Source organism: Takifugu flavidus, chromosome 12, assembly GCF_003711565.1.
Source record: "Takifugu flavidus isolate HTHZ2018 chromosome 12, ASM371156v2, whole genome shotgun sequence".
NCBI classification, from domain to species: domain Eukaryota; kingdom Metazoa; phylum Chordata; class Actinopteri; order Tetraodontiformes; family Tetraodontidae; genus Takifugu; species Takifugu flavidus.
Window position 1 is genome coordinate 11,500,206 of NC_079531.1, and position 13,393 is coordinate 11,513,598.

At 44.6% G+C, this 13,393-nt stretch overlaps 1 protein-coding gene across 3 annotated transcripts in view; it reads left to right on the forward strand.

The window, feature by feature from the left end:
- Positions 1–6,457, forward strand: part of st3gal4 (ST3 beta-galactoside alpha-2,3-sialyltransferase 4) — a 15,254-nt gene extending 8,797 nt beyond the window's left edge. For 2 of the 3 annotated variants that reach the window (XM_057049813.1, XM_057049812.1), the window contains 6 exons: positions 641–704; positions 832–927; positions 2,343–2,532; positions 2,732–2,869; positions 5,600–5,752; positions 5,829–6,457. In XM_057049813.1, the coding sequence (XP_056905793.1) occupies positions 641–704; positions 832–927; positions 2,343–2,532; positions 2,732–2,869; positions 5,600–5,752; positions 5,829–5,918 (731 nt within the window). In that variant the 3' untranslated portion in view covers positions 5,919–6,457. Of the gene's footprint in view, positions 1–640; positions 705–831; positions 928–2,342; positions 2,533–2,731; positions 2,870–4,743; positions 4,868–5,599; positions 5,753–5,828 lie in introns of those variants that run through there. The other variant, XR_008953022.1, reaches the window with a different exon arrangement.
- Positions 6,458–13,393: the final 6,936 nt, after the last annotated feature.

Genomic DNA, 13,393 nt, shown 5'->3' on the forward strand with positions numbered 1-13,393 from the left:
TCTTGAGATGAATTATCTCTCATGTTTTCCTGTACTTCCTGTTTATTTTCCCGTTATTTTCTAGACTACTGCGATCATTTTTTCTTTTTTTTTTGCCACTTGTTGGCAAAGGCGTGTTTTATTTTTAACCTGTTGCCATGGTGACTCATCTTATCTGTGTTTTTGGATCCTCATGCGCGAGCTTCACCTTCAATTTGACTCACAGTTGGTTGAACTAACGTTTAACGCCTGGTCTGAAACCCGAAAACTCAGAGTTGGACAACCTCAAGTTCAAGCTTTTGACTCAGGGTTTGTGAAACTTGCTTTCTGAAACGGGCCCCAGTTAGAAACATCTTAACAGTCCGACAAAGAGAGCAAGAGCACGGCCTTTATAGAAAGAGGAGGTGGGCACCGAGACACAGGTGAGTCTGGAGGACAAACGCAGGTGAACCAGGGACATGGAGGACAAAACCACAATGGACAAAATCCCATCAACAAAGAGAAAACACGTCTGTCTTAACTTCTATTTACGCGGTCCAAACTCTGGACATAAATCTGTATTCTTGCTCTTACTCTGCACCTTTGTGTTGTGTGGATTTCAATTGCTCGTTTGGCCAAGTCTTATTTTACTCACAGTCTTGTTTTGTTTTCTCCCACGCAGAGCTGATGCTGCAAAAAGTTCTCGCCGTAATTGCAAATTATGAGATTCCAGCCAAGATTGAAAAGTGAGCAACCGTTACACCTTCTCTATTTTCACCCTTCATGTCATTTTATTGGTGGAAACATCCCCGTGACCTGGTTACTGACACATGTAGCGCGCGGCGGCTGTGTCTTTGTTGCTTTTGTCAACAGCCTTGAATGCAGAACCTGTGTCGTCATAGGCAACGGCTTTGCCATCAAAAACAGCTCCTTGGGGAACAGAATCAACAAATATGATGTAGTCATTCGGTAAGCACTGACACCTCTCATTCATTCATTCATTCATTCATTCTTTCATTCATTTATTCATTGCTGCTTGTGTCTGCTAAACCCAACAATAGTATTTTTTGTACAAATGCCCTTAACCTTTTGGATTATGTGGAAATTAGGTTCAGACGTCTCCTTAACTTGTTTTTGAAAGGAATGTGGTGTGAATTCACTTGGCTGTATGTTAATATTAAACATGATCCAACTGTTGGATTATTTGACCCTTGCACGGCGCTGTTCTTTCTGCAAACATTTAGATTAAGTCACGTTCCTTAAAGGAGATGAGAAAGAATTCAGTCAGGCCCCACAAAGGTTCCCTTTAAATAAAACTCTTTGCACAGTTAAGCTCTCTCATCCGGCCACGGTACACTCGGGCTTACAAAAGCTTAAAATTCCGTGACCCAATACGCTAACATTTGTTATTGACATTCAGAACTCATAGAGCTGGCATCAGCGGGCCCTTTCTGGAGCACCGCTAGGCTGGTAAAGGTCTTTCGGGACTTTTAAAGTGGAAACTAATTATTTCCCCAAACAAGGTGCAGCCTGTTAGACTGCCCCGCTTATTTGGCAAGATTTGATTTAAGATTTGTTGTTTGAAAGCGGTCCTGCCAAGAATTCCACAATGAAGTGCAGGTCAAGCTGAAAGGCCTGAACACTGAGGGCATTTTCAGTTTAAAGCCAGCTCTCTCAGTCACGGGTGACCTCAGTATGGAAACATGCTGTTTCCATTTCAGACAGCCAACATGAAGAAGTCACCTGTGACCACAGCCGACAGGTGTGAATACCTTTGGAGACAGAGGGGCTGATACCAACAACCTGCCGCACTACAGCATCGCTAAAGCTTCGATTCCTCTGTAGCATCTATATTCCTCTCATACTTGGAAAAAAAAGAGCTGTTTATAGCCTTTGTGTAGCACAGTCGCATTAATTTGGCTCTCCAGTTAGATGGAAAAGGTACCAGGCCTTTATAATTGACACCCATCGGTGTTAATCTCTGCGAGAGCCGGATCACAGCACTCAGTCGTGGTCTTTAAGTCACGTTTAGGTCAACTTAAAACCTAAATGTCATCACATTTGGCTTGGTGTTTGCCATGCAGTGAGGGAAGTGGCACTTACTTTAAACCACAGAGAGCAGGAGGATGTGGTCCGTTGATGTTGAGGCCGGCTGGTAGGTTGCAGGATGCTCACATGCCCCACATCCTTTATCAGATCTGCACCACGGCTGCGAGAGCAATGCCAAATTTCTAATCACACCAATTAAACTTAAGTTTCTTGACTTGAAGGGCAGATTTGAGAGGATGTGGGGGTGGAGCAGAACGGAGCCAAGAAGCCTTTATGTCTACAGGTGTCTCCAAGTTTTGTTAAACACTTTCCCATTGCTGGCCTCCCTGCATCAGGTTGAACGAAGGCCCTGTGAGAGGCTACGAGGACGACGTGGGGAACAAGACCACCATGAGGTTCTTCTACCCCGAGTCGGCTTCTCACAATCCTGATCTGCACAAGGACCCCAACACCCTTATGGTCCTGGTGCCCTTCAAGCAGCAAGACCTGCGCTGGCTCAAAGAGATCCTTTATAATGAGAAGAGGGTATGGATTACCTCTCTTCCTTTATGTTTTCCATCTCTCTTTGGTTTTTCTTTTTCTCTCTCTCTCTCAAAGACTGTTTTCTAGATCCCTGTCAGAATCTATCTGTCGTCTCCAGCTATGAAGGGATCCCCTCGTGACACCTGTTATGGAACTGCTTGTGCTGAACCTGTGAACAGTTTACTTTCTTTGCATATTCAAGGTCAGAAGAGGTTTTTGGAGACCACCTCCTCAGGTCTGGCTGGGGGATGTCAGTAAAATCCGAGTGCTGGACCCCCACTTTCTGCACCAGACCGCCGAGATGCTGCTACACATGCGGCAGAAAATTAAGGGTCGACCGGTGAGCAGTGACACACCTCAACAACGAATCCAGTTCTATACTGACTGAGGTTTTTTTTTAAATACACATAATATCCCACACTTAACTAGAATGTAGGTTGTTGCAGTTGTGCCTTTTCTTCTTCTCTTCATGTGCATGTGTGTGTGTGAGTAAGTGTGTGTGGGTGATTGTGTGGGTGATTGTGGCGCATGGGCTTCCTGTTTCTACCACCCCCTCATTTATCCGGCAGCATGTTGCCTCGCTCTCCTTCTGGGGGCCAGTGGTTTCTCTGGTGGGTGTGGTCCCGGGGTGAGGGGGCGTGGCTTCCGCCATTGTTGGAAGCGTGCTGTCACCTATTGCTGCGGCGGGTCTCCACCTCAACCGTTCTGCCCTGGGGGGAAATGTGGGTGTCCACAGGATGGTTGACCCTTTGGTCTGTCCTATCCTGCGGGGGTCATTCTGTGTCTGTGTCACTTGACTGCCTCCTGGGTTGGCATGGGGGGGGGGGCGTTCAGGTGGCACGCTAGCACAAATAACACACATCGCACACAGACACACACTAACATTAACACACATCATATCTAGACATACAAAGAGATAAGGATAAGAATAAACACAAATGGGAGGTTTTATCACATTTAACATTTAAATTCCTTTAAAATCGTGAACAGTCTCCTGAACGCAGCCATGTAGGATTTCCTTTCCACCAGAACCCTTTTTTCCCTCCTTTCTCTCCTTTTGGCCTTTAACTAGTCCCCTCATGCATATTGATAAGACTGGCTGGAGCCTCAGCTGATTAGCCACAGCGTAATGAGCGATGCGTCTGGACTGACAACTAATTAGGTTAACCTGATTAAAGGGACGAGTTCCCCCGTCGTCACACTGCTCTGTATTTCACAACACTTAAGATTTTGCTCGGCTCTGCTTCATGAAGCCAAAGAAGGCAACAACATTAGGGAATTTTAATACACTTTCATCCAAGCACAGCAGGCAAAAAAAAGAGTGAATTTGCACAACAGGACTTGTGTGTTGTTCTGTTGGGACCATCTGTTTTTGTTTCACAAATTGGATCTCATCTCCCACTTTGGCTGAGTTTGATTAGATTTTGTAATACCCTGTGATTCAACTTAAACTATTACTCATGTCGAATGGCGCTTTTATTGGCCTGTTGCGTCGCTGCCCAAGAGTGAGGATGGACGTGCATTCGTTCAACTGGGGAGTTCCACTCTAAACGTGGGCGCCAGCCAAATTTGGTTTTAGTCCTTCATTGTTCCCTCACTTGACATGTTTTCGTCTTTCTGTTTTTTTGGGGTCAAAGTAGCGTAGTAAAAATAACAGATTCCTCTGGAAAAGGAAGGGTGGGAGAGCGCAGCTGCTACAGGCAGCCCCAAAAGGATTGAAGGGGGGGGGGGGGGGGGGCAGTGTGGATGGTAGAGGACGCGCGTGTTGCTCTAAACTGTCCTTTATTGATTCATGTTTTATGCATCGTGCTGGACTGAAGCTGTGCTTCACTCTCACTCCTGAAAACCCGAGCTAATGCTAAACTAGCTCCTCTCCTCATAACAGGGCCATGCGCCGGTTTTCGCAGTCTTACAACCTGTAAATCCACTAAAGCAACCACATAACTCGACTTTTGGTTGCAAGTTGGAAACGAAGAGCGTGCCACTGCGCATTCTCGGGCGTTCAATAGCACCTCTTATCAAGAACACCACGCGTACCACCGCAGGACGTTCGCACGTTTCTGCAGTTTTGTTCTTGCAGCAATATGAACTGAGTATGAGTAAAGCCACATGGAGGGTGTATTTCTGTTCTTCGCCATGGCAACATATGTGCATGCTCATTTTCTTTCATCTTTCTTTCTTTCTTTCTATCTCTGTTTTTCTTCTGAGTAACAGTGTGAGGGCGTCAAGATGGGATCCATACCCCATACTGGGCCTTAGATAAGGGGATGTTCTTACCTCTGGGAACAAAGATAAAGATGGGATAAAGATTGACATGACCATGCAGGCAAAGAGCAAAGTACGTGGCGGTCTTTGAGCATGAAAGAAGAACACAAAATATCTTAAATCACTCATCCACAGAAGTTGTAGTGTTCAGTGGGACCTGGTTATGTCATTTTGAGCCAAGGCAGATGAGAAGGAACTCAGAAGACAAGAGCATAACTGCCCCATTTAATCCAGTCTAGTAGGTCTTTGTTTCTTCTTCCAACATGATTGTCAGCCAACAGATAAAACCTGATCTCTCACCAGAGAGAACTCCCTAATCGTAGTCAAGACTCCATAATGAGTCACAGTTCCATATTTGTAGTGATTTACTACAGTGCAAAACACCAAGTCTCTTTTCATTTTTTCCATCTCAGATCAGAGTAAATATTTGTCTTTGTGCTAAACATCCTCCGAATTAGTCAAAAAGAACATGCATTGATTCCTGGGGGGCAAACATCTGAAACATCTGTCCACCCGAGCTCGGACGAACGTACTAACGGGACCCTCTACACCCTCTGCTGGTCTTCTCTTGTTACTACAGGCTCATCTCAACATGAAAACAGAATGCACTTTATTTATACACACACACACACACACACACACACACACACACACACACACACACACACACACACAACACACACACACACACACACACACACACACAGTTTTTACCAGCACACCTTACTCTTGAGCACACATTTTGATACAAGACCTTGAGTCCATGATTCCGAAACCAGTTTTAATGACGTTTTTTTTTTTCCAGAATCTTGTGCACCCTACCACCGGCATCCTCGCTGTAATTGTTGCCCTCAACTATTGCGATGAAGTCCACATAGCAGGTTTTGGTTACCCAAACTCAAAGAGAGAAAGCCAGCCCATCCATTACTTTGGACGCGACACCATGATGTCCATGCAGGTGGTTTCTGTCTGGTCTCATCCACCTGCATTCCGTAAAAGAACGTTTTTGACTGATTCTTTATTCTCTGCTGCAGAATTCTTACCATGATCTTGGTCATGAAGCTGAAGCCTTGAAAAGACTCCAAGACTCAGGAGCCATTTTAAACCTGCACAAAGATTTATGATGCCTCCTCATCGGGATTTATGTGCCTTTTTTCCGCTGGGTCATCACATTTTTACGTCACACATGGCTTTCCTTTGTTTTTATCTGTTTAGCAGCTACAGGTACAATAGTTCTGATAACTGGTACACGGCTTGAGTCAGGATTTAATTTCAGGCTTACCACACTCGAATATTCACATGCTGTCAAACAGTCAAATCTGGGAATAAACACAGTGCTTCGTGTTGATTTTAGGCTCATATGATTCCTGAATGACATATTAAAGGAATAGAGCTGATTTTTAAGATAAAATTAAATTATCTGAGATTATTATTTTTGGAAGGCAAACACATCATTATAATTAGCTGGAATGGGGATAATTTTCAGACTGAAAATACTTTTTTGTATTTTCTCATGTTTTTTTTAATTACATCAAATGTGTTTAATTTATTTAATCTTTGTGAAAATAATCTTTTAGAAAAAAAGATACTGGTAACGGGTACCACTGGATATTTTGTATTGCGCAAAACTAAATAAATATTTGAATGAAGGTACTTTAAATTATATCTGGTTCTTTTGTCGTTCTTAAATTCATCTAATTTCATATGAATTGCAGGAAAATTCTGGCCTTTCCAGTTCATCATCACCGTCATCATCATCATCATCACGTTGATTTTCATTGTGACCGCTAGGTGGCGCCAACCCCCTGCTGTGCACCTACTGCAGCTCATCTGACGCGCTCATGCTGCATGTAATTTGTTAGAGCCCAAGGTAACAGCAAAACTAGCACAAGCACGTGTTTTTGGAACATGTGTCCGACATGAACATCTGGATGGCCACAAATCTGCACAATGCTAATTATCAAGTTGAGCTGACACGCAGTGCTGCAGTGACAGATGGTAATGAGGGTTTCCTCCTGTCTGTGAATACAATCCACATATTAGCGTTGACATTAAAGGAACTGTGCCCTTTCTGATCGTAATATATGTTCACTCATGCTAGTGCACGCCCAGTTCATTAGCTGAGATCAGATCAGGGTGCACAGAGCCTTTATTACACATTCAGTATAGTCTCTGTACAGGTTTCACCTTTTGACACCTTCTCTTGTCATCAATCCATGATCCATGTACAGTAAGTGTTGGATTTTGGTGTTTGTGTTATACATCAATTAACTCGTGAGACCTGGAGCGCTCTTTCAACATGTTTTCCGTCAGGATGGTCTGTGCCACCAAATAATGTCAGTGGCTTGTGACTATGACCGGAGGTGAGATGCAAATTCGTCAGGAGCGATGTTGCCAGATGTGTCGAACTACTGTACGAACTAATGCTAAAGACGCGATGCAGCACCGTGGGCGTCGCTCTTTCTTCTCTTAAGCAGCGTAGCTGTGGCACATTAAAACAACTGAGCATTCTGCCCTAAATCTGTGTGTTTTGCCTGCACACTGCTGATACTGGGGACAATCCTATTTCCAACAGAGCGTCAAACGCCGTCCTCCAATTCACTGTACGAAAACTGCCAGTTGTGGGCATTAACTGGTAGTGTTGCCAGGAACCCATGACCGTTCTTTCAAGCCAGTTTGAAGAACATTTCCCCCATTATGAAAGCCATTATGTTCACCATCTGTCTTATAATCAGGCTTTTCATGTATGTTCTGAAGAGAAAGACACACGAATGTTATAATTCCTACTGCCGATATGCATTTGTGTTGACAGCAGCTACAGGGAATACCCCATTACTCCATGCTTAAAGGGCTCTGCACCCTCCCAACAGGGTGTTGCGTAATTGGAGGGCGTCTGTGTGCACGTACGGGCTGTTTATATGCACACTAAAAATCAGGTCAAAGATTTCAGGAGATTCTGCTGCAGAGGAAGTGCACGTTTGACTCAGTGCACGTCAGGATCCTACAGAGAAGACGCGTTGCATATTGTGATCGAACCCTGTGAGAACACTGTACATATTTTCATTCTGGGTGAATTTCTGTGTTATGACAGGCCCTAACCACCCCCCCCCCCCCCCCCCCCCCCCCCAAAAAAAAACACACACACACGCACGCACGCACGACACCTGAGCTCCACATGCTCATTAATGCATGTCACGTACACCGAATGAGACCACCATGGCAACACCAAGCGGACGGAGCTTTTTAAAATGCATAACTTCGAACCACCAGGAGCAGCAACATTATGACGCAGTGACACATTTGCTTTGGAAAAAGCCAAAGTTTCCCCTGATATTATTAACATACACCTTTTTCCTCCATCAGATTCGTTTGTGATCACACTTATAATAGTGGAAATAAGACAGACTGAAAGTTACATGTGTGATTATTAAGACATTTCTTTTCCACACATGTATATATTTTCTATATAAGACACACAGCCGGCAGTTAATAAAACCTGTGTGTGTAAAGCTGTTTATGAAAATGGACTGGTTGGTGCCTTTAACGGCTAACAGTGACTGACAGGAGTCACCTGAGGCCCTATTTTCTCTCTCAGCAAATGACACTGAGGAATTCTGACTAGTTTGTGCGTGAAGGGGCAGAAGATGGAGAGTGTTTCGCCAGCTACCCAGAGAGAGGGCATCTGGTTTGCCTCACCGATGACTCCCCCACAGCCCAGAGAGCTGCTGTGAGTCAGGCGCTCGTGCAAAACACAACCACGGGAACGCGGCTGGGAGAACAAGTGTCTGAAATACAGGGAAATATGTGTGACCTTCTCTCCTGGGTGAATTTTGATTTCCTAATTCGGCATTTTTGTCCAAAAAGCTCCTTTCCTGGACTCTTGTGCGTTTGCTGCCTCTGTGTGAGAGCACATTTTCCAACATTTAACCCTATAGATAATTCTATAGGGGCAGCTCTATAGGGAACACAAGTTAAAAATAGCTGAAGAAGCAGGCGGATAAATACATAAATAATGGGACATAAATAAATAAAAAGAACGGGCTAATAATTTACACTTTGTGCTAAATGGTGTAGCCAGTTTCCTTGATTTTAATCCTCATGAGGAGCCAAAGAATGCACATTTTCTACAGGCTGGTTATTTGACTAAATGGAATATAACCTGTCGGCGGCGCTGCTCAGTAAGGAGAAACTCTTCTGGCAGCTGATCAGCAGGAACCAGGAGCTCCTTCGGCGAGCTCAGCTCCACCTTGTGAGCGTCAGCTCGAGGTTTCCGACCCGCAGCGCGCTTACACATCAAAAGTGCAACTCATCTGGACTCAAACAGAATCTGTTTAATCTTTTCAGAAACACGCTTTTCCCTGGAACCAGCCTGTCGGGGCCGCGCACGCGACCTAACAGGATGGGTGACTGGATACTGACCCCGGGTCATCATCACTTCGTGCACGCAGTGATAATAGAAAGACATTAAGTAAACACTCAAACTCTGCCTGTGCTGTACATTCGACTTCACGTCCCATAAATCAGCACCAGCCTGGCAGAATTAGCATGTGTGGGTGAAGACATGAGTTTTTTGGTGTGATTAAGCAGCGTTAAACGCTCTGTTGGACATGTGCTGTGGGACTTGACGTTCCTGTCCTCCTGCTGCTGTGTTGATGAGGGCGGAGACCCACGCCGACTCTGCTCCGTCTGGGGCTACAACAGAGCTGCAGGTGACGGCCTGCACTTCTCTGTTTAGTTTAGGTCACATGCCAAATGAGTTGAATGTGGTCGCAACTCCGATTTTTTAGTTTATTTAAATGAGATGATGCGAGGCGGGATTGCGCAATCGACAGGATTATTTCATTTAAAGTGATTTCATTGGGATTTGATGTGCAGGCTATCACACATGAGCCCCATGTGTTCCAAGGCAGAAGTGTGACTTCAGAATCCTGCAGAAAAAAGTGTTTTTATTTCATTTATTCATGTGCCCAGTCATAATTAGTAAATAAATAGCGGCTGGTTTTGACTAAATAATTGAAGAATGAAACCCCTGAATGGATCCGCTGGCCTAAACCTAAACCAAGGAGTCCATTTTCCCACAATCCACCTCTTCACACATTCAGCTTCCCCTGAAGGCAACGCGAACAACATGGGCCCTCATCTTATCGCACCATCCGCATCCTTATGCAACTACCAGGGTTCTTTGAGCTAAATGTCAGAAAACGGAGACTATTTGACAAACAAAATGGATCAAAACCTGGAAGTGGGTCACAACACACGCAGGAAAAATGCCATAGAAGAAGCAGCCGTCTTTTCACATAATCCTCTCCACTTTTCCAAGCAGAAGAGGAGATAAAAATCATGCATTTAGCTTATGATTAGCATTGAGCTCACAAAGTCTGAGAGTATCTATTTTACAGCCGTATCCAGTAGCATCAGTAACTTTCCAACCACTTTTAAAGTGAAACCTCATCATCTTTCAGCATCCATTTATTACACGCAGAGAATCGAGCCTCCTGACATGGGAACAATATAATAATTGTCGAAATAAGTGAGTTAGTTATGTCATATTACCGCCGGCCAGGATTTTTAAAACTGTCTTTCACAGCTTTAACCGAGTTACCGTCTCTCCAAAATGCCTGAAAGATGTAATCCGTGTTCCAGACTCCAACAATCAATACAATTTTCACATGAGAGCGCATTAGAGAAGCGTTGATGCAGGAGGAAGCTGCCTGCCCTCCGCTCATGCAGAGGAGGAAAGATTTGTTCCATTTGATATGACGCTTGCATCAGCGCTGATGCAAGATCCTCCAAACAGATGCATCATAAAAGTGTGAAAACCTGCTGTATCAGCACAAATTTAAATGGGGTTCTACAGGATATATGATGGTATTATGTGTGCATAACACTCCCTGCATGTTATCCAGTATTTTTCTTCCATAAAATTGTTTGCTGACATGAACGTGGAGCACACTTCACTCATCAGGTGCTGTTGACTGTAAATCCAGTTGGATGGCTGCTGACAAGTGATCCCACACGGCGCTCATTACTGTTATTGATATATACAGATAAATAAAAGTCGTTCAGCCTTAGAATTGAAGCGTTCAACAAAGGCTGGGCCAATTTCTGGCCCGGTGGAGCCAGCGCTGCTCTGATTCTTCGTCTTATTCCACCCAAGAAACCATCATATATGCTTGTGATGCACAGTTAGGAAGTAACATGTCACTTTCAAATATCCCATAATTTCTTTGGACTAAGCCAAAGCTGCTGGTACCATTCAGCCAGCTCTCTGCGTGGTAATGCCCACCCACAGTGTCACAAGGTCGCTGTCTGCTGGTGATAGATCGACTTGAGCGATGAGCATGAAAACAGTGTAAAAACACAGACAGAAGTGGAACCGTCGGTTTAATAATGCTGTCAAATTTGGGGACGTTTAACTGATATTCAGGAGCAAATTTTCTGAGTGGCCCAGAGGAGCTCTTCAGCACTCTCATCCAACCGGTGCTGTTCCACCACTGGGAAGGTCTTTATTTTGCAGATTTCACGTTGTTTTGGGGATTTACAGTGAAAATATCACAATGCAATTTTCAATGTCACGTAAAAATGAGTTCTGGTTCAATGAAGTTGAATGAACAAGGTTATAAAATGATCGGTGGACACCACACCAGCACAAGCTGTTCGCAAAAAAAGAGAGGAGGAAGCAGTTTACCCACATTAACATACTGGATGATGTTTTTATTTTATATGTTCAAGGCTGAAATCTGTTTTTCCTGCAACATCTTCATTCCTTTCATCTGTTGATACCATACCGGAGTGAAACGTGTTCCCGTTGTTTAATAATAACAGTGTTTTATTTAGCTTTAGCGCTCTTAAACTGTCTCCTTTTCTTTAAACCCTGAGTTGTATCCCTCAGCGTATCTCATGGATGGCGCTCCAGGATACAGGGTCCATCGGTAGGTCCCTCTCCGAGCGTTCTCATTGGAAGATTCCGAGCCTGGATGATGTTAGCTTCAGTAAATCAGACCCATTCCTGATCTCATCCACATATGAAATGGTGGCCTTCGCTTTTCTGTGGTTCTATTATCTCCACCATGATGAAGAAGAGTTCAGGTGCCTCAGGGCCTTGTTTAAAAGTTCGGCAGATGCGTCAAAGAAAAAGGGGGATTAGAGGACAAAGAGGTCAGCCGATTAGGTGGATCTACAATCCAGCCCTCGCCCACATCCTGCTCATTGGTAGGGAACCAAGAAGAGAGCTTATCAGCTGCTGCCGCTCCTCGCAGATGGTTTCTGCTGCATCGTCCGGATGCCTCCGCAGCGTCTCCTGGAGAGGTGAGGAAGATGGACCCAGATCCATCTCGCATGACAGCCCAATTACATCTGCCCGATCGCCTCGGAGCACCTTTGTGTTCTTCCGAACTTGGAACAGCTGAACATTTGTCGCATTTTTCTGTCTTTATCCCTCTTTTCCGAGAAACATGTCTTGTTCTTTTGGAATGGTGGGCACTAAAGGTCAGCGTGGAGCTGCTTCGTGTACAGATGCCAGAAACCCCGGACACAGAATAATCTTTGTTGTTATAAGCAATTTATTATACTAATGTCTTTTATTACATCCGGCCTTCTGTATCAGTGGTGGTCATGTCGTGGTTGTGCTGAATGGTGTCGCGTTTGGCACGACGTCGCTGCTGGTATCCATTCCAGCAACGCTGCGTCACTGTCATTGAAGCCCTGTTCCCATTTGTAATAACACATTCGTAGCGAACGGGCAAGCTGTGCTGTAGCCTAGCAAGGGTCAGTTTCAGACACCTGTCTCTGCAGTGCAGCTTCAGTCCAGAGTTGACCAGAATGATTGAAAGCTTCTCTAAAAGAGCGTGATAAACGGTCCCGTCAGTAGAAGCACTCAGATTATTTACTGGCTCTGTTTGCTAAATAAATTCTATCGCCTCTTTGCTGCCTGCTGTGTAAAGAGACAGGAGGTTGCGCCCGGCGGTGCGGCTCTGTTGTTATTTCGGTTTTAGCAGCAACAATCTGGATCAAAGTTGATCACACGTGTGTCAGACAGGAATAAAATAAAAGATTACAGGAAGCTATTCTTAGCAAATCAAAGTATGATTAAATAAGAGCCGGGCTTCAGGGCGCAACATCAATATACTCAGCAGACCACACGTACTGTATTAATAATTCATCGTCCTCTGAGTGACATATGCTACCCCCCCGCAGATTATTCAGAGGACCATATGTGACACGCCAGAATTCATTTATCCTGTTCAAGAGGGCGAAAAAGTGCTGCAGTAAGCAGATGAGGGACAGGTCCTTGATTAGCTGATGGCAATGAAAAGAACCTTGGTGGAAGACTGCCCGCTTTACGTTTATTTATGTATACGTAGCATGAGAGAGAGACTATGTGTGAGTGTGTGTGAATGTGTGTGTGTGTGGGTAGGTGTGTGTGAAGTCACAACGGGACCTGCTTTATCATTGAAATCACCAAAATGTCTTCATCACCTGCTCATTTCTGCTCCAGCTTCCAAAGCCGGACGCACAGCAAATCACACACACCCACACCCACACATACACACACACATTCATCATCTTCAGTGAGCACGCCCAACGTTTAAATACTATA